The sequence below is a fragment of the Oncorhynchus mykiss genome, chromosome 20, assembly GCF_013265735.2.
Source record: "Oncorhynchus mykiss isolate Arlee chromosome 20, USDA_OmykA_1.1, whole genome shotgun sequence".
Taxonomy (NCBI): Eukaryota; Metazoa; Chordata; class Actinopteri; order Salmoniformes; family Salmonidae; genus Oncorhynchus; species Oncorhynchus mykiss.
In genome coordinates, this window is record NC_048584.1 from 29,074,505 (window position 1) to 29,096,280 (window position 21,776).

At 46.0% G+C, this 21,776-nt stretch overlaps 1 protein-coding gene across 5 annotated transcripts in view; it reads right to left on the bottom strand.

Moving 5' to 3' along the window:
* The window catches only part of srbd1 (S1 RNA binding domain 1), a 97,494-nt gene that overhangs the window by 48,306 nt on the left and 27,412 nt on the right, over positions 1-21,776 (bottom strand). For all 5 annotated transcript variants that reach the window (XM_036956125.1, XM_036956129.1, XM_036956128.1 and 2 more), the window contains exon 15: positions 2,399-2,490. In XM_036956125.1, coding sequence (XP_036812020.1) covers positions 2,399-2,490 — 92 coding nt within the window. The remainder of the gene's footprint in view (positions 1-2,398; positions 2,491-21,776) is intronic.

The following is a 21,776-nucleotide window of genomic DNA, read 5'->3' on the forward strand; positions in this document are numbered from 1 at the left end:
AGGTGTAAAACAACAAGCCCTTAAGGCCCTCTTTGTTCAAAAAACACACTCTCCTCTGACAAGCACATCCACATACTGAAAGCACCCCCCCACCCCCCACACACACACACATCCCCACAGAACAATCTTTCTACAATGTCCTTCTCAAGATTCTACTCTATTGCATCCAAGATAAATGCCCGCACATTATTACACACATCCAAAATAAAACACAACATTACTTACGCCTTTCATTAAGGGGATAAATATGTCTCCCTGGGCTTGCTAGCGCTCTTGACCAGAGGACAATGTATGAATAAATCCACAGCTTGATTTACTGTTTTTATAGAGGAAGTCTGGAATAATTCTCAAATCCTGTTTTGGAGAGCATTTGATTCTTTTCCAGAGCTTCTTAAATGTGTTTCTGTGTTTGAGATGGCGCATTGTGCAGAGTGGAGAGAGTTTGTGTGGTCCGTCACACAGCCTGGACCCTGAGGGAAGTCCGATTTCACAGCAACATGATGAGTTCTACAGAGATGACCAGACTGCTAGGATAAGGGACCAGAAGAGTTTGTCAATAACATGGCACCATGTCAGTGTTGACTGATGTGGGATAGTTCAGGTTAATGTCAGTGCTTGAGAGCTACCAACAACTGAAGTTATTGACCTTAAAACAAATGCAGTGGTGTGAGAAAGTCCTGGGCAACATAACCAGAATGTTTAACCAGGATGTTTTGTGTCAAGGTTGACCCCTTCATGATTGATTAGTTTAGTGGGTAGACAGGCAGGCAGGCAAGCCTACAGTGCTGTCAGTTGTGTTCTGCAGTGCACTTCCGCTCTCTCACCCTTACAGGCACACAGACAGCGGGGGCGATGAGAGCTGCCAGGCCAGAGCAGACAGCAGAGGCGATGAGAGCTGCCAGGCCAGAGCAGACAGCAGAGGCGATGAGAGCTGCCAGGCCAGAGCAGACAGCAGAGGCGATGAGAGCTGCCAGGCCAGAGCAGACAGCAGAGGCGATGAGAGCTGCCAGGCCAGAGCAGACAGCAGAGGCGATGAGAGCTGCCAGGCCAGAGCAGACAGCAGAGACGAGAGCTGCCAGGCCAGAGCAGACAGCAGAGACGGAGAGCTGCCAGGCCAGAGCAGACAGCAGAGACGGAGAGCTGCCAGGCCAGAGCAGACAGCAGAGACGGAGAGCTGCCAGGCCAGAGCAGACAGCAGAGACGGAGAGCTGCCAGGCCAGAGCAGACAGCAGAGACGGAGAGCTGCCAGGCCAGAGCAGACAGCAGAGACGGAGAGCTGCCAGGCCAGCGCAGACAGCAGAGACGGAGAGCTGCCAGGCCAGAGCAGACAGCAGAGACGGAGAGCTGCCAGGCCAGAGCAGACAGCAGAGACGGAGAGCTGCCAGGCCAGAGCAGACAGCAGAGACGGAGAGCTGCCAGGCCAGAGCAGACAGCAGAGACGGAGAGCTGCCAGGCCAGAGCAGACAGCAGAGACGAGAGCTGCCAGGCCAGAGCAGACAGCAGAGATGAGAGCTGCCAGGCTAGACCAGACAGCAGAGATGAGAGCTGCCAGGCTAGACCAGACAGCAGAGATGAGAGCTGCCAGGCTAGACCAGACAGCAGAGATGAGAGCTGCCAGGCTAGACCAGACAGCAGAGATGAGAGCTGCCTGGCCAGACCAGACAGCAGAGATGAGAGCTGCCAGGCAAGACCAGAAAGCAGAGATGAGAGCTGCCAGGCCAGACCAGAAAGCAGAGATGAGAGCTGCCAGGCCAGACCAGAAAGCAGAGATGAGAGCTGCCAGGCCAGACCAGAAAGCAGAGATGAGAGCTGCCAGGCTAGACCAGACAGCAGAGATGAGAGCTGCCAGGCTAGACCAGACAGCAGAGATGAGAGCTGCCAGGCTAGACCAGACAGCAGAGATGAGAGCTGCCTGGCCAGACCAGACAGCAGAGATGAGAGCTGCATGGCCAGACCAGACAGCAGAGCAGGACTCAGAAGAGCAGACTAGAATCCAGCAAAGAGCTAAGCCACCAACATAACAACAGAGGCTCAGAATTTCGCAACTTCTAGCAACGGCCCTGGCAACGGAGGCTAACTCCTAATTAGGGCAGCATATAGCCTAGCAGTTAGAGCGTTGGGCCAGTAGCCGAAAGGTTGCTGGTTTGAATAACCGAGCCGACAAGGTGAAAAAATCTGTCCTTCTGCCCTTGAGCAAGGCACTGAACCCTACTTTGATCCAGGGGTGCTGTACTACTATGGCTGACCCTGTAAAACAACACACTGCATCTGGTGTATGTAACCATAAAACATTTATTGTCTATTTCTCAAATCCCATTGTGATGCAAGAGGGGAGGACATATTTTGGCAAGTGGACACTATTTGGCATGACATGCCCATTGACTGAGGTGTATCTCACCTGCACTCCTCAGGTTCGGGTCCAGATCTGGCATTTCCTTCACTGCCGCTGGGCTCACACTGTAGATGGATGCCCCTGCCTCGCTGGTGATGCTGAGACAGAGAGAACACATGGTTAAAGGGATAGTTCAACAATTTGTCAATTAAGTTCTTTGTTCTACTTACCCAGTCGGATGAAGTCATGGATACTATTTGTATGTCTCTGCGTGCAGTTTGAAGGAAGTTGGAGGTATTTACTGGACCCAATGCTAACTAGCGTTAGCACAATGACAAAGTCTACAGGAGCAGCCAGGATCACACAGTAGCAGTCAACCAGTGGCAGAACTACTCACACTCATACCAAAGCCCACTCGTATTGTTACTCTCTTCTCAAAAGGTTCAGTATATATTTTTATATCCCCCCCCCCCCCCCCCCCCCCCTCTTCCACCAAGGCACCTTTTCCTCCAGCCTCTTCTTTCTACTAAAATATAATCTTCTCACAAAGCATCAATACGTGATTCTTAAGTCCATAAGGCCCTGCTGTTCCTTCCTGCCTTTCATGCAAACACTCCTTTTTCTTTGAAGATCAAGGACGTCATAAGCTCAGGTTTGTGAGACTGATCCACATAGCTTTTAGGGAAGCTTTTAGGTGAAAAAAGAATGAAAAAAGGTACGCGAATGGGGAAGATGGAGGGAAAAGAATAGTGGAGGAAAAACAAATAGCCCTAATAAAGATGTACTGTCATAACCATCACTCACATCACTCACAGAGCCCCTCCTTCCACTGATGTATTCTCATTCTCAGCACCACTTAGATGGCTAGTGTCAAATGCACCATTACCTACAAATCAATTCATTCATTCAGTAACAAGCTCTCCTTTCTCTGTTCGAGACCCTCTGTCGTAGACACCGACTCAATAAATCTAACCTTTCACCATGGTAATTATCTCTAACGTTCTCTTCCAACTCCGGTGATCACAGACCTTTTCATCAAGCAAATAAGGTTAGAGGCCAGGGCGAATGCTTCTGCTCGTTTCTCTACATGAATATGCCTAGGACATGTTCTCAACTATAGAAGTCTACATGCATACATATATTCAAAACGGAATTATCTATTATTTTCAATTCTATGACTAATTGGTCGTAAAGCACTCAAGCACATCCAAATACCTTAACAGTTTTACCATTGTGTTGCTTGTTACTTTTAAAATATGGCCATTAGTTCCAGAAATATACCTGATGTGAGGGTAAAAGCCAAAAGGTGGAGCCCCAGCAGACATAAGACAATGTAGGGTGATGCAGAGCTAAAGGACAGAATGAATCCTTAACTAATGGACTCAACCTCCAAGCTTAGTTTGTGTGTGTGTGTGTGTGTGTGTGTGTACAGAGAATCCAGTTGTAGTGTGACACTACTGCCATCTAGAGGACTTGTATGTGTACTGCTACCGTTTGCTTCAACAGCAGAAGGTGACAACTGATAAATAATAAAATACAGAATTAAATCCTTATTGGGAACTTGGGACAGAATAGGCTTAGCACTTCAGAAATGTTTGGCCCATAAACACCAGTCATAATAAAAATTAATAAAATGTGAAAATATCGAGCAATAATATTAACATCATCACCCGTACCCGAAAACCCGAGACCTGATCGGAGAGGTTCCGGATCCAGAATTCTATATAATGTCACAGGTCTGGGTCAGATCTGATATGATTGTCACGGGTCTTGGGTATGTGTAACTTTAACTGACTTGTCCGGAAGGACCCATACAGATCCGAACACGACTCCTGCAGTAGATGGAGAGAGAGAGAGAGAGAGAGAAATTGTATATTTCATGTTGCTGCTCTTTGCTTTTCACGAAAGTGGCGCGTGTAGCTTGTTGTTGGCCAATCGTTTGTCATCAAAGTGGCAAAAGGATGCAGGCATAGAGCCTTCGTGTGGGACAAAAGTTAGGAGAAACAATGGAAGGTGGAATTAAAAGTTAAAAAGGAGAATGATAGGCTACAAAGCCCAAAAACCAACAGGTAGGATGCTACTTTATATTCTGGATGGAATTGTTGCTTGTAACTGTGTAGGACGAGAAAGCGCATGTAGCCTCAATTAGCCTAGCTAGTTTAACTAGCTTCTCCTGGTTCGATGCAGCCAAGACAGGTACCACGTAATCGTATTGGATGATAAATAACCTAGCTATGGCAACTACACTTTATGACCAAAAGTATGTGGACATCTGCTCGTCGAACATCTCATTCCAAAATCATGGGCATTGATGTGGAGTTGGTCCCCCCCTTTGCTGCTATAACAGCATCTACTCTTTTGGGAAGGCTTTCCACTAGATGTTGGAACATTGCTGCGACTGGCTTCCATTCAGCCACAAGAGCATTAGTGAGGTCAGGCACTGATGTTGGGCGATTAGTCCTGGCCCGCAGTCAAAGTTCCAATTCATCCCAAAGGTGTTTGATGGGGTTGAGGTCAGGGTTCTGTGCATGCCAGTGAAGTTCTTCCACACAGATCTCGACAAACCATTTCTGTATGGACCTCGCTTTGTGCACGGGGGCATTGTCATGCAGAAACAGGAAAGGGCCTTCCCCAAACTGTTACCACAAAGTTGGAATAAATGAGAATGTTTTTGTATGCTGTAGAGTTAAGATTTCCCTTCACTAGAAATAAGGGGCTTAGCCCGAACCATGAAAAAACAGCCCCAGATCATTATTCCTCATCCACCAAACTTTACAGTTGGCACTATGCATTGGAGCAGGTAGAGTTCTCCTGGCATCCGCAGAACCCAGATTTGTCCGTCGGACTGCCAGATGGTGAAGCGTGATTCATCACTCCAGAGAGAGCGTTTCCACTACTCCACAGAGTACAATGGTAGAGAGCTTTACACCACTCGAGCTGACGCTTGGCATTGCGCATGGTGATCTTAGGCTTAAACAGTTATTGTGCCGACATTGCTTTCAGGGGCAGTTTGGAACTCGGTAGTGAGTGTTGCAACCGAGGACCGACGATTTTGACGTGCTACACGCTGCAGCACTCCAGTTCTGCGAGTTTGTGTGGATTACCACTTCGCAGCTGAGCCGTTGTTGCGCCAAGACATTTCCACTTCACAATAACAGCACTAGTAGGACCACAATTTGACAAACAAACTTGTTGGAAAGGTGGCATCCTATGACGGTGCCACTTTGAAAGTCACTGAGCTCTTCAGAAAGGCCATTCTACTGTCAATGTTTGTCTATGGAGATTGCATGGATGTGTGCTCGATTTTATACACCTGTCAGCAACAGGTGTGGCTGAAACAGCCAAATCCACTAATTTAAAGGGGTGTCCACATACTTTTGTATATATAGTGTATTAGTCTGCTATAGCGTGAGTTGGCTTGGTCTGTTGCCGTCTCTCCTTCCCTCCTCCCTGTTCCCGTGTCACTCACTCACACTCACAGTAGCCTACACACACTGCACGGCCCCTGCTAGACCGTCAACTCTCTCGACCACCTCTCCCTCGCTCTTTATCAGCTCCGGTTAATAAGGTCGCTTAAACATTTACTTCTCTGCTGCTACCCTCACTCGGATTGGACCGGGTCTGACCAGGAACGGGTCTAATTGTCTTCTGGTCCGTTCGGAACGGGTCTCTATATTGACATTTTTTATTTATGCATATCGGGTCCGGATGGGGAAAGCCCCTGGTTCATGTTTGAAGGCCTCTAACTCAGAGTCAAACCTACTGTAGCCACAGTAACATTTCAATGTTCATTATTTTCAACATGTTAAATGAGGACGATAGAACAACACGTTAAATGAGGACGACTATATTGCTACTACTACACTCAGCAAAAAAAGAAACGTCCTCTCACTGTCATCTGCGTTGATTGTTAGCAAACAGAACATGTGTAAATATTTGTATGAACATTACAAGACTCAACAACTGAGACATAAACTGAACAAGTTCCACAGACATGTGACTAACAGAAATGGAATAATGTGTCCCTGAACAAAGGGGGGGTCAAAATCAAAAGTAACTGTCAGTATCTGGTGTGGCCACCAGCTGCATTAAGTACTGCAGTGCATCTCACCCTTATGGACTGCACCAGATTTGCCAGTTCTTGCTGTGAGATGTTACCCCACTCTTCCACCAAGGCACCTGCAAGTTCCTGGATATTTCTGGGGGGAATGGCCCTAGCCCTCACCCTCCGGTCCAACAGGTCCCAGACGTGCTCAATGGAATTGAGATCCGGGGTCTTCGCTAACCATGGCAGAACACTGGCATTCCTGTCTTGCAGAAAACTGGCCATACTGCTCATTCTGTGCGTGGTGGCATTGTCATGCTGGAGGGTCATGTCAGGACGAGCCTGCAGGAAGGGAACCACATGAGGGAGGAGGATGTCTTCCCTGTAACACACAGCATTGAGACTGCATGCAATTACAACAAGCTCAGTCCGATGATGCTGTGACACACCGCCCCAGACCATGATGGACCCTCCACCTCCAAATCGATCCCGCTCCAGAGTACAGGCCTCGGTATAACGCTCATTCCTTCGGCGATAAACGCAAATCCGACCATCACCCCTGGTGAGACAAAACCGCGACTAGTCAGTGAAGAGCACTTTTTGCCAGTTCTGTCTGGTCCAGCGACGGTGGGTTTGTGCCCATAGGTGACATTGTTGCCGGTGATGTCTGGTGAGGACCTGCCTTATAACAGGCCTACAAGCCTTCAGTCCAGCCTCTCTCAGCCTATTGTGGACAGCCTGAGCACTGATTGAGGGATTGTGCATTCCTGGTGTAACTGAGGCATTTGTTGTTGCCATTCTGACCTGTCCCGCAGGTGTGGTTCGGATGTACCAATCCTTTGCAGGTGTTGTTACACATGGTCTGCCACTGCGAGGATGATCAGCTGTCTGTCCTGTCTCCCTGTAGCGCTGTCTTAAGCGTCCTCATGCCTCCTTGCAGCATGCCTAAGGCACATTCACACAGATGAGAAGGGACCCTGGGCATCTTTCTTTTTGTGTTTTTCAGAGTCAGTAGAAAGGCCTCTTCAGTGTCCTAAATTTTCATAACTGTGACCTTAATTGCCTACCGTCTGTAAGATGTTAGTGTCTTAACGACCGTTCCACAGGAGCATGTTCATTCATTGTTTATGGTTCATTGAACAAGCAGTGTTTAAACCCTTTACAATGAAGATCTGTGAAGTTATTTGGATTTTTAAGAATTATCTTTGAAAGACAGGGAGCTGAAAAGGGGACGTTTCTTTTTTTTGCTGCTGCTGCTACACATCTATTGTAGGATAATGACTGAGAAATGGTGGGGGAATTGAAGACATTAAAGGAAAACTCCACCCAAAAACGATCTATGGGTATTTGTTTCATTAGTCAGTTGTTGACAAAGTCCCAAAATGTTTTGCTTGTCAGCAATCAAGTTTTCAAGATATGTAACTTTCAAAATACAGAAATCATCCCGTATGGTGCATTTTGTATCATCTCACAATTGCCATATTATCCTGCATGTCCGGTTAGAGGTGTTATCATAAAGTCATGCCACTGATCCATCCTCCATCTTCAGGGTATACCCTTCTCTCTTTCCTCTTGGATAGACAGATCAGATGGGGAGTATCTCTCCTCAGTGTTCATATCTAGCTGACCTTTGTGATGAGAGGTCAGCGCCTGCCCCTCTCACACTCACTGTTGGTACAACCAAACCTCTTTTAAGATCCCCTTCTCACTACAGCCACATCAAAAGACCCTAGAATGGGGGCCTCTGCCACGACAACCTTGCCAATTAGTACCATCCTGTTTAGCAACAGCCGACAGAAGTCTGACAAGAATTACATGTTAAATGAACTTGTCCCCTCTCTCTTCCCATCTTTCTCCCTCCCCCATTTGACTACTCTAGCCGTCTCTGCATTAGAACCCCCCACTCCCGCTTCTGCTGACAGCTGACATGTCTTCGTAGTGACAGCGCTAACGAGCGCTGGCACATGACCTTCAGCAGGGTCAGAGAAGATGGAGTCGGCAAGCTGGTCATTAATAAGACAGTCAGACGGATTAGGAGGTCACCGCACAGGGCACACACCCAAACACACACCACTCTCACACAGAGAAGCAGAGACAAACAGTCATAGTGACAAGGACAGACAAGAGACAAAAAAAACAGATACAATAAACACTGTGATTGAGATAGACAGGCAGAGGACCATATATTATAAAGAGTTTGCATGAAGCAGGGACCAATGGAAGGCCAATGGATATAGGATGAGCTTGGCAACAAGACAAACGCACATGCTGATGAGAGTGAAGCAACAAGATGGTTGTTCTGTTCTCCCGTCTGGCTCTCTCTCTCTTGGTTTTCAGTTATGTACCCAATAGGTCTCTCAGGTCACTGGTCTTTTAAATATCCCAAAGTCTAGGACCAAGAGGCATGGAGAGACAGCCTTTAGTTACTATGACCCCAGCTTCTGGAATAGCCTGCCAGAGAACCTGAGGGAGGGCAAAACTGTGGACATATTTAAGAGATCTTAAAACATATTTTTAGCTTTGCTTTTCCTTTGGGTGCTTTTTAGCTGTTCAGTATGTGTCATTCTTTTGTTTTTATCTTATGGTTTGTTGTTTAGTGAATATTTCAGCTTTTATTGTTGTATTCATTTTTTCCTGTAAAGCACATTGCGTTGCATTCCATGTCTGAAATGTACCGTAGAAATAAAGCTTGATTTGAGTCTCTCTCTCGCCAGTCCAGAGCCTGGAGGCAACTCCTCAGAAACAGGCCCATCTGGTCCGACACCTCTGACCAACACACACACAAGTTCGTGTACTCTCTCGCACAGACACAGACACACTAGAGCAGGTTCCAGAGAGAAGGCTGGTGACCAGTGATGGGGAAGAGTAGTCTTTCAGTGCTGATAGTTTGATAGCAGGCCAGCACTAGTCTCTTAGAACACGGCCTAATGATATCTGACAAATACAGGCAGCACTGAGCTGAGGAAGGACATCATCCACTGACAAGGCCATGGGTCTCCCTGTACGTCAGTAAGGCAGCAACCACAGATAAAATAAACACACAAACACACACACTCTCTTCCTCATTAAGTGATATGTGACACAGTAGAATGCTCTGGGTCAGTTGAAAGAGAGTCTGTACAGCTAGTGTCTGTCCCAGGGGAAAGTGCCCCCCAAAAAACCTCTACAGTCATATAAGAAAGGGATAGACAGAGGAAAGGGGAGGAAGAGAGAGACAGGGAGAGAGGCTAGCCCCTATCATGTCTGAATTAATTAGCAGTGCTGCTGGGGCAGCTGGTAGCAGCCCTGTCATAGATACAGCCTAGACCCCTTGTCTCCACGGTACCCAGACCATCGTCATGGCGAGGGTATCGCCGTGGCAGCCAGCAGAAGGTTGTCTGTGCCCTGCGCTCTGGCCTAAGTGGACACTAACACACACACAAGCACAAAGTCAACGGATGCCTCTAAGTGAAAAGGATGACTTGGTGGCCCTTCAGGGTTGTCACTCACTTACTCAGACCATTGTCCCTGGTTCCTGTCCTGGGGCAAAGTCACAGCCAAGCTCCCTCCGAACCCCAGTCTTACTGTAGCCCTCTCCCTTTCTCACACCCCCTCCATGCCACTGCCCCTGACGGCCAGTCATGACAGACATTGGGGGAGACGGATACAAGCTTTGATACCTCACCCCCCCCTGGACCCCTCGCTCAAACCACTCCCTAATTAAAATTCAGCATCAGATCATCAGGTCTGTTAGCGAGGAGCGAGGACAATATCATCCCCTTGGTGACATGATACAGAACACTGTGAAACAGAGACAGGAAGCAGCAAATCCCCAAACAAAATTAGACTCAGTCTGCTTTTGGCCGTTGATTCTAGTAGGCACCACAAAGTTTAAGATGGGGTTGCACTTAGAAAAGAGTGCGTCATGAACAAGATAAAAATGACTAATCTTTCTCCAATTAAAACCCCACAACTCATTGAACAAAACGTGTCTCTCCATTAAACCCCACAACTCATTGAACTGAATGTGTCTCTCCATTAAACCCCACAACTCATTGAACTGAATGTGTCTCTCCATTAAACCCCACAACTCATTGAACTGAATGTGTCTCTCCATTAAACCCCACAACTCATTGAACTGAATGTGTCTCTCCATTAAACCCCACAACTCATTGAACTGAATGTGTCTCTCCATTAAACCCCACAACTCATTGAACTGAATGTGTCTCTCCATTAAACCCCACAACTCATTGAACTGAATGTGTCTCTCCATTAAACCCCACAACTCATTGAACTGAATGTGTCTCTCCATTAAACCCCACAACTGTACATCTGCTTTTTTTGTTATACAGAAATAACAAAACATGTCGAAAAGCTATTTTGTTATACAATGTACATGTAGCCAGGTCAAACATCCTGACCTACAGTTCACAATGCTCCCACGTAGGGAAATAGAGCCTGCTATTCGGTGTGTGTGAGTGGGAAATGTGAGGACGCGGTGTCCAAGTAGGCTACACGTAGCTATGTGTGTGGAAAACATCTAAATCACAGGTAAGACATTCAACTTGTTTAGTATAGTCTGTTTGTAACTCCACTCACTACTTGCAGCTGTATAGTCCGTTTAATGGTGTTGTTGGTCTTGGCTAGCTTAAAAATGTTCTGATCGGTAGCTAGCTAGCACTCTCACTCAAGTGGCTGCTAGCATAGTCATGAAAAAAGGAATGAGCCCTCCAACAGTGTTTCCCATCGGTCCTAGGGACCCCAAGGGGTGCGTGCACATTTTGGTTTTTGCCCTAGCCCTACACAGCTGATTCAAATAATCAACCCCAGGACTGAGTTTGGGAAACGCTGCCCTACAATATTATCTTTTTCTAAGTTGTGATAATGCAGGCAATTTGGAACAATAATCTTTAGACAGGTTGTACTTTTCTTAAATGTAGTTTTAGAATTGACTAAAACAAGCAGACGACAAGAAAATTGCATTTGAAAAAGGTTCCGTTTTTGCTTTGAGCAAAACGGGGTAACCTAGGTAACCACAGGTTGTTTTCCCCACAGGTGGGCAGGGTTGCGACGTTCTATCTAATACCAACTGGGTCTATTGTCCCACTTTAGGACCTTATATGCAGAACAATTTTTTCTCTCTCTGATATTATTGGAACAATCCTCTGTGACATCACCAATCAGCGATCACTAAATTCAAAATACCATGATGTCAACATCTTCAACAATATCATCAGTGCAATCCCTCAAATAATGATAATCTCAAGGCTTTGTCCAACCTCTACATCCAATTATTTGACTGCCCTGCCACATGGTTCCAATCAGCTGATCCAGGAACAGAAAGGCCATACAGCCTCCTATCCTGGGTTGAATAGACTGATTATAATTAAACTCAACTTCATTGAACTGATGAGGTTGAGGAGTGATTAAAAAAAGGGAAATTGATTGCTCTCCTTAGAGTGTATTTTAGGGTTTTCAGTGAGAGTGATGCATCTGTGTGAATGGATGTATTCTGCCTCTCTTCACACACACACACACACACACACACACACACACACACACACACACACACACACACACACACACACACACACACACCTCAAACAGCTTTGCCCCATTGTTCAGTCAGCTGCAAAGCCTGACCCAGGGGACTTGGCCGGAGGATTGATGATCAGATACCGGCCCTGGTCCTGTCGGAAAATGATGACATTTTTCACCCAGAAAAGGGTCCAAATGGCAGGTGTCAGGGGCCGTCAGTCTCACGCTTGGTGCTAGGAGGCTGGAAGCGCCCAGTCAGCGTGGGGCCCCGCCAATGCCACACTCCAGCTGCCACCGCAGAGCACGTCTGAAAAGAGCAAGGTCTCACAGCCACTCACATCAATCTGGTGGCAGACGCTCGTCACACACACACACACACACACACACACAGTCACTCACACAAACATGTCACACATGTTTAACACACACACACACACACACAGCAGAAAGCGTTGGTGCCCTAAGGGGAGAGCGATTGCTATGCTTGGCCACCAGTGGGGCAGCAGGGTGGCACATTGTTGGCCACCTGTGAGTCCTCACAGCCCCCACTCAAACCATATCTATCTACTGGTCAGCCTGGGCACAAACTGTTCATAGCCGGCCTCCTTTACGACTTGTGTACATTGAGAGGGGGGACATGTCTCTCTAGTCTAATGTTCTTATCCATCTGGTAAATGTGCAATTACTCATATTGGCTTTATTGTGCATCTTGGTTTCCATTCTTAGTTTCTATTCCATCTCAATCTTAAAACGGAGCTTGAGACCACTTAAAATAAGTCCTTCTCGTAGATATACACACACAACTGATTCCTTGGGCCAATTTAAGGAGAGTGACTGCTATTGCAAGCATTCAGATGTGGCATTGAGGTTTCCATGTTTTGATGTTTCGTTCTCTCTAATGTCCAATGGCCATAAAGTCCTTCAAACGGCCCAGCAGAGCCAAATGAAGCGTGAAATGTGCAGTGCAGTAAAAGTGTTATTGCTGGAGATTGGCTCCAGCCACTCTGAGTGGCTGAGAGACATACGTATGGAAATGAACACACACACACGTCTGTGGGGATTTGACGCTTTGAGTTCGTGGCGACAAAGAACCTTGCTTCATTCTCACAAAAAGCTACCATCCATCAGTGCAGACTGCATTATAGTCCATGACATCAGCACATCTTTGCGTATATTAGGGAAAATATAAACAGAGTACTGGTAAAAGCTTACTCATTAAGAACGACTATAGGGTTATGATTATGTATGCGTTATGGTTGACAAGAAATATAGCGCTAATGTACCATACAAGTGTCAGGCATAAATGTATGTCGGATAAGATGATTATACAGTATGTGTATGTGGATGTGTATAGGAGAGATGATGTAACAGTCCTTAATACAGAGCTCTTGGGAAGAGAGCGAACAAGGGATGCTCAGCGACAGCAGGGGAGGACACCAGGACGTGTTTCTGAGGCGCTGCTGGGTAAAGGAGCGGACAGTGGAAGTTGGAAGAGCGCCCCAGTCCGTACCACAGTCAAGACCCCCGTGTCCGTCAGTCTGTCCTTTGTGATTCAGACGGCTAACCTTCAGTGGGCCTCTAGCCTCCTGGCTTTTCTCTGTAATTATCCAGGATCCTAATCACCCTAGCCAGGATCCTTGCCTGCCTGCCTGGCTGGCTCCCTCCAGGGCCCAGGCCACATCATCATGGACCAAACCCCCCTAAGCCAGCAGTGATCTCATTCCACCAGGAGCAGGGTGGGATCAGAGAACAGTGATTACCTGAAGACAGAGTGGAGTACGGCCAAGGACAGAGCCTCACTACCACTAGTAGTACTACAGTGAGGCAGGCAGGCTGGGACGTCAGGCCTTATACACTCTGACAGTACAGGGACTGTAGGGAGAAGCTGCTTGTTACAGAGCCACTCACTGACAGGACTCATCACTACTCATCTCTCTCCACGCCACTGGTTCCTGGACAGCAGATACTTGGCTATACATGGAGCTTCGGACCTGGGCTGAGGCTCACAGGCTTAGAAAGGGGAGGACAAAAAAAATCTCCAACTAACACGGCCATCGGTTTGGCATTTAAGGTGAACTTACCAAACATTCTACTCCTGCTTGAAATCAGTAATCTCTGTTACATATCGCTCTCTTTCTTAAGGAAATGTCACAAAACCTCTGAACACAAACCACCGAGCAGCGGTGCCTTGTCACCCCATTATGGTGGCTACTCAAAAAGACACAGCAAAACCTCAAGACAACCCCAGACTGGATGGACAGACAGACTGACAGATATAGACAGAGAGAGAGTGTCTTGGTCCATATCCTAGCCTTCTGCCCAGTGCAGAGTGAAACTGATCTGGAGAGACTGGCTAGCCGGTGGCATTGGGGATCGGCCTTGGGGTCTCTGATACTGGGCGGAGGGGGGTGAGGTTTGGGGGGGGGGTCATCTCTGTTCTCGTCTGCCTTTAGGAGTGACAGGGGGGCAGTGAGGGGGACATGGTTCCCAAGCGGTCAAGGGAACCAGGCACTCTGTATCATGACTACTGCCCAGAGATCTACAACTCTGTTCTGATGGGGTTAATGTCAGCTGAGCTTGTCCTTCATATGGACACCCACCGGCCACGCCATGATGCCATCTCCTCCATGTCCAGTTATACACATTCTCTATCTCAGTCATACCCCGTGCTTCATTTGAGCCGGATCCTGTTTGCGATGTAAAAATTCCAATAAAAGCGATCAGTGTTCATTTTGGGGCGGCAGGGTAGCCTAGTGGTTAGAGCATTGGACTAGTAACCGGAAGGTTGCAAGTTCAAACCCCCGAGCTGACAAGCTACAAATCTGTCGTTCTGCCCCTGAACAGGCAGTTAACCCACTGTTCCTAGGCCATCATTGAAAATAAGAATTTGTTCTTAACTGACTTGCCGAGTTAAATAAAGGTAAAAAAAAATAAAAATAATAATAATTTTAGTTGCCTCTTCTGTAATTCTCCTGCCCCCTAAAAAAATGTACTGTGAAAACGAGTTTATGGTTAACGCAACATTGTAGCCTAGAGACCAACGCATGGCCGTTGCTGTGTTGAGAGAGAGAGAGAAGCACACCTGAATCTCTCTCATAACCAGTGAGTTTTGAGCCTCCCGAGAGGCGCAGCGTTCTTAGGCACTGCATCGCAGGGGGTAAAAAAAGGGGATAAAAAGTACAAAAAATATCTACAGTGAGATTCACTAAAATGCTATAATTCGGAATACTACACCAGGAGTATAATTTAGCCACAGAGGATCAATATAGCTTATTAAAAACAACGCAGGTTCCCGAGTGGCACAGAGGTCTAAGGCACTGTGTCACTACAGCCTGGGGTTCAAACAGCCGTGACCGGGAGTCCCATAGGGTGGACCACATTTGGAGAGACTGGGTGGACCACATTTGGCCCAGCGTCGTAAGGGGAGGGTTTGGCCGGGGGGGGGGGCTTTACTTGTCTCATCGCACTCTAGCGACTTCTTGTGGCAGGCTGGCAAATGGCTCATGCTGAAAAGAGAAGACTAATCTATCTGTAGGCTACCAAAATATTTGATAAACTTCCAAATAGGCATATTGCGAACAGCATTGTTTAACAAAGTAAAACAAGAGAGCACATCACCGGTGAGTGAGCTCCTTGGATGAGTCAGTGAAACTGGAAAGCTTTTTTTAGGGCTATAATCTCCTCATATTGTGCAATATGTGTCTCTCCGCACACCTAGGCCTAGGCTATTGGTGGATTCAAGACAAGGTCGTCTCAGTTTGTCAGTGTCAAAGTAGCCTGTCATTTCGATCATTTGTGTGGTTTTAAAAAAGATTCAGTCATTTAAAATGATGTAGAATTGCATGAAATGCGTTTTTAAAAGGCCACATTTTTTTTGGACCCTAGGCTACAATCCCCCATGTGTGCAACTTCTGCAAGCACTTCTACTCTACTGCTCTATGCCACTACACAAAAGTTTTAATAACGCCTGCAATGCTTTATTATAAAAGGTGTCCTTTTTATTTAGCATTCCGGTTCCTTCAGAGCACCCCAGGTCACCCCTCTATCACTTTTTGTTCCGGCACCCCCTGATCTACAAATTAAGCCCTGTCTTACCGCATCCTGAGTGCCAAGAGGGCCTGCTGTAGCAGAACCCGAACTAGAACTGAAAACCTGGACTGTCTTTGTGTGAACTGCATTCAAAGGTTATCCTAAATGTTATCCTAAATGTATTAAGTCAATCCAAGCATGAAATCAACAAACCAACTGAACTCCTGGAACATTTCAAGGGACAAGAGGTATATCTAGTACTCTAGGTTCACAGCTCCATAGCCACTAGACCAGCGGAACTGGCAGAAGTTAGGACACACTGTAACCCTGGCCTGGTAGACAGGGAGGTGGGGGGTAGGCGGGTGGATGTCACCGCGTTGCGCTCGTCTCAGTGACACATCTTAGGTCACTGTCATCGGCTGGTATCCAGCACTGAGGGCTCCCTATCTGAGAGCTGGACACAGGGAGAGAGGAGCGTCCCCTGTCCAGCAGCCGCTGAGCCCTGAGAGGGTGTTTATGCCCTGTGACAAAGGCTGAGTGTTCGATGGCCTGCTGCTAATACAGCGTGACAGAGAAGGTCACACTGTGGAGGGACTGGGCCTGTCAACCGGCCATCCACTCACACTTGATAATGAGACTGGGAAGGTACGTGTGGCGGGCCACCATGATGAGAACACACGCAGAGTACAGGAGGAATACACACACACACTGCTCACAGAATGTTGGACATATCTGAAGTGACCTGTGGGAGTACTCCTCTCCCCACCCTCCTTCACCCTAGGGCTGTGGCATGAAATTTCGTCAGCCGGTGATGGTCAAGCAAATAACAGCCAGTCTCACGGTAATTGACTGTTAATCAACATAAACATATTTAGCATCTCCTGGCTTCCACGCATAGCCTACAAGCCACTGATGCAGACCTATGGAACAATCCATGTATACCAGCCTACACCATCACAATAAATCAATGATTTATTTTAGACAAGTCTAAAGGAACATGATATGAAGAAAATGTAGTCTATTTCAGAAGAACAGAATAGCATACTCTGAGTTGTCCTCATGTTATTAGGCCCTGATCTGGCTATGGCATATGGCTGTGGGCTACACTAGTTTATTTAGCAGACAAGATTTGCTTAGAGCTCTGTGCCATCACTAGCTGGCTACCACCAGCTTACTCAACCCTGCATCTTAGAGACTGCTGCCCTGTGTACAGAGACATGGAATCACTGGTCACTTTAATAATGTTTACATACTGTTTTAATCATTTCATATGTATATACTGTATTTTAGTTAATAACACTCCGACATTGCTCTTCCTAATATTTATATATTTCTTAATTCCATACTTTTAGATTTGTGTGTATTGTTGTGAATTATTCGATACTACTGCACTGTTGGAGCTAGTAACATAAGCATTTCGCTACACCCACAATAACATCTGCTAAATATGTGTGTGACCAATAAAATTGTATTTTATTCATATTATTTTTATAGTATGAAGAAAACAATTGAACATAGCTGGGAAAAAATAAAGGATATTTTCTCCAAACGATCTGAGGGAGTGAGCACATGCGCCTATTCTGTGTTGAATGGTTAACAAAGAAACAGGTCCTCCTATACGCTTAGAGTTAATGTAACTTTAGTTGTCATACAAACGTTGGGCTATGTAAAAAATGCTATACATTCTAAGGCTGCATAATGTGAGGCGCAGGCTGTACACACTTCATCAGTCTCTCATTCACAATTTGACAAGCACTTGATAATGCCTCAAATTTCCCGGTGGCATCCCCTTTGTGTGACTGAAATGCCCCTAAAAAAATCCATGCCTTTTGCGACCAGTGGCCATTAGGCCCTTGGGCTGAATATAATAATTATAATTTCCTTCTCCCGGCTGCGTGATCGGGTCTTTGTCACAGGCTACAATTGAAGACAGAGACATCGGGGATGCAACTGTGCGTGTCCTTAAGCTATGGGAAGAACTGTCCACATTTACTTTTTGTCAGCCAACAAGATGAGAACAGCAAAAGCACCAGCCTATGTCAATCTACTATCCCCCATAGCACAAAAGTTGACCTATTTTATTCTACCTAGAAATAAATATTCAAAACCTAGTCTGGGACAGTTGTGGGATGTGATAGATCCCAAATTAATACAACCACCAGCATCAAAAAACTAGTTTTTGAGAAATCAGGCTGACAACAGCTCAGAACATTTAACTTAAAATGTTGATACACTATTAGGCTATTTCTTCACATTATAAGCACATCAATGCGCAAACGGCAGTAGGCTATAAGCACAAATGTTTCATTAGCGGGAAAACACGTGATTATGAAATGTAATGCTTTTATTATAAAAGGTGAATTTTTATGGTGAAAATTATCTTCCCCAAACTTTAAACTCACATGCTGCTTACCAGTTAGGCTCTACACCCCTTGTAAAGTAAACCTATGGGCTAGGCTACATGAGGTGTGCGACTGATTTGAAAAAGTCGCAAGCTAGGCATTATTCACAAGTGATAATACATCATTCACAACTGATAGGCTAATATTGTCACCCGTCAGACTATTCTTGATTTAATCTTGTCTTTACATATACTAAATAATATGTGTGTGTGAAATTGTATTTATTTAGAATGGACCATTATCATGCACCTGTATCGAAACGAGGGAAGGGGAGAAAAAAAGACATATCATCTATGCACTTAAACAGCGAACGGAGGATGCTTTTCCCCGTGGTCTATTTTCATGCCAGCCAAGTAGGCTTTACTCCTGTTGTAAGAGAAGCAATGTGCTTAATATTATGAGAAAAACATTTGTAGCCTATAGAAAGCTGATGGGATCCTCCTCTTTTTAAAAGGAGGCCACCACTCTGTTTCCTCATGCAATTGCATAGCCTATAGAAATGTTGTGCAACATGGGCTCTCGAGAAGTGTTTGATTAGATTTTTGATAACATTTGCATTGATGTCAGACTGATTAGAGTGCTGAGTGTCAGGCAGTTAGCCAGTTTGGTAGGCTACTAATGACCAGCAGCAGCATCAAAGCTTGGAGAAGCCTAATTACTGTGACTAAATGTTCATGTGGAATTTGACTGCTGTTGTGGTGGTAATACGGTCACGGTAACCGCCCTACACCAACCCACTCTGTGGGGTAATTAGACTAGTGAAAGCTCAGACATAATTAAGACACAGCGCTCCCTCCGAAAACAACACTATCTATCTGCAGGGATCAGAGGCAGAGGTGGGCTGTCAGACAGAGCAGGGGGCAGGGATCCGAGGTAGCGGTGGGCTGTCAGACAGGACAGGGGGCAGGGATCAGAGGTAGAGGTGGGCTGTCAGACAGGACAGGGGGCAGGGATCAGAGGTAGAGGTGGGCTGTCAGACAGGACAGGGGTGAGGTGCAGGGATCGGAGGCAGAGGTGGGCTGGCAGACAGGACAGGGGTGAGGGGCAGGGATCAGAGGCAGAGGAGGGCTGTCAGACAAGACAGGGGTGAGGGATCAGAGTGAAGAGCCGTGGAGGCAGCAGCAGGCTGCAGACAGGCCATAGTGTGGGAGGAGGAGAATCCCACAGCTCATATGTCAGATCAGACTCAATGAAGCCAAGCCACCACACCAACTCCTCCATAGTTATGGTACATATAAAGTGCCTTCCTCTGCCATATAGGCTACTGTGCCTATATTGAAGCTAATTCAAAGAGCGAGCGAGTCAGAGAGAGATACAGTGCAAAGAGATGCACAAGAGCAAAGACAGGAGCTGTAGAGAGAGACGTGGCACAATGACAAGGACTCCATTCATGGTCAGAGAGGGAGGCTCAACTCTATCTGAGCCATCTAAAGATGGCACAACTACCTTGAAATACAGCCAACCACAGCCATGTTTTTTTTAATGTCAATGACAGTCTTGCTCGAGTTACGCACATGGATCTGAAGTTAGAATTCAACCAGTAATGAAGCTCTAGAATGGGACTGGAAGTAATAAAGTAGTCTTTACCGTACAGCCAAAAGCTACATGATGTCAGATCACTGTTATTAAAGACAAATATAAAATCCCAGGAGTGGACTAATTGAATGGATAAAACTATATAAAGTATGACATTTTCTTCGTTACTTGGCTATACTATTTCAAATTAAATTATTTAAATCAAAATATACTATTTAATTCACTTGATTATTATTCCTTTCTTCTCATTGCTTGAATTAGTAACTGTAGTAGAGGAAAGGGAATAGAGGTGAAAAGGTAGTAAGGTATCCTAGAAACCTCTTGTACATCAGTCTTTGGTTACCCAACAGGAATGTTGTAAGGCAGGAAATAGAGCTGAGATTTATTTTGGATAGATTTTTTGTATTTTTGTATACCCCCCCTTTTCTCCTCAATTTCGATCTCGTCTCATCGCTGCAACTACCCAGGATTTTCAAGATATCGATAATAACGATAAGTAGCATTTACTAAAGGAATGTCAAGTTTGAAATGAAGTAATTCTGTGAATATGGTGCATTGCTTACGGGACAATTGATAGCTACAACACTCCATGCAGCAGTAGTTGTAAGGATAATATTTAAAAAACGAACTGGTGCACATGAATGTCATTCAGTCAAATGATCATGATATGGATTTTTGTCCACATCTCCCAGCTCTAGTAGGAAAGGTTTTCCTGGAGATCTGGTGAACATCAGGAATAGTGTGGACAGGCACACAGGAATCCAGAGACACACATCCGTGTCCAGGCTGGAGGTTTTACCCGTGACCCCTACCCCTGCCCAGGACACAATTGCCCTACACACACACACACAGTAGAAAAAAAGGTTTAAAATCAAATCGTATTTGTCACATGCACCGAATACAGGTGTAGACCTTAGTGAAATGCTTACTTACAAGCCCTTAGCAGTTTAAGTGCAGGCTTATGTCAGAGTGAAACACCACACTATAGCTGGGCAATATGGACAAAAATATATCACAATAAATTGCCTGAATTGATGTGTTAGCGCTAAATATAATGACACATTTATAACATTGATGTGCACCACAGTTGTTTTTTTATCATTTAAACTACCACTAGTTTGATGGTTGTAGCCATCAATTGTCCCATTAACAATCACCCATATTAATAAACGTATTTCATTTCTTTATTATAGGCTACTTATCGTAATGAACAATATCAGCAAAATGCCTTCGTTAACTGATCGGTATGGTCAGTGTGGATCATTTTCAGTTGATGGTCCTGGCTCTACACAACATAAAAGATAAGCTCAACTGCAGTCTGAAAAGACTACACTCCTCAACTTCAGTGAGCAGGTTAGCAGGTGAAGACAGAAGATGACTGCCTTATTAACATGAGTACATCTAAAAACTCACTCAACAGGCAGACGCCTCCCTCCACCCACTCTCCCCTATGCCTCCAGTCCACCAAGACCCAGTCACACACACGGAGTGATGCAGCAGGCCCCAGAGAGCCCGGGTTGCCGTGGCCAAGGTAGGGGAGTCCCGGAGGCTCATTTCAGTGTGCCGGCTGCTGGCGCTGGCTGTCATTCCACAGGAGCAGCCAGGCGGAAGGGCAGAGGGGAGGAAGGCTGGGGGGGACGTGGGGATAGGCATGGTGGTGAGCACAGAGGGGTGGGGGGTGCACCTCAAGGGGTTCTGATCAAGCTGTGGCACAGGGAGACAGATAGCAGATGGTACAGATGAGGCTGCCTCTTTAATTAGATTGGCGCGCAGGAGAAGTGGTTGAAGTGTGTGTTCCTGGGCTGAGCCAGAGCAAGAGAGAGCACAGAAACACACACAATTGTTTTTACATAACTTCTCAAGTTCACACAGGCATTCAACATAAGTTACCACTTAACGGAAGAATAGTATCATA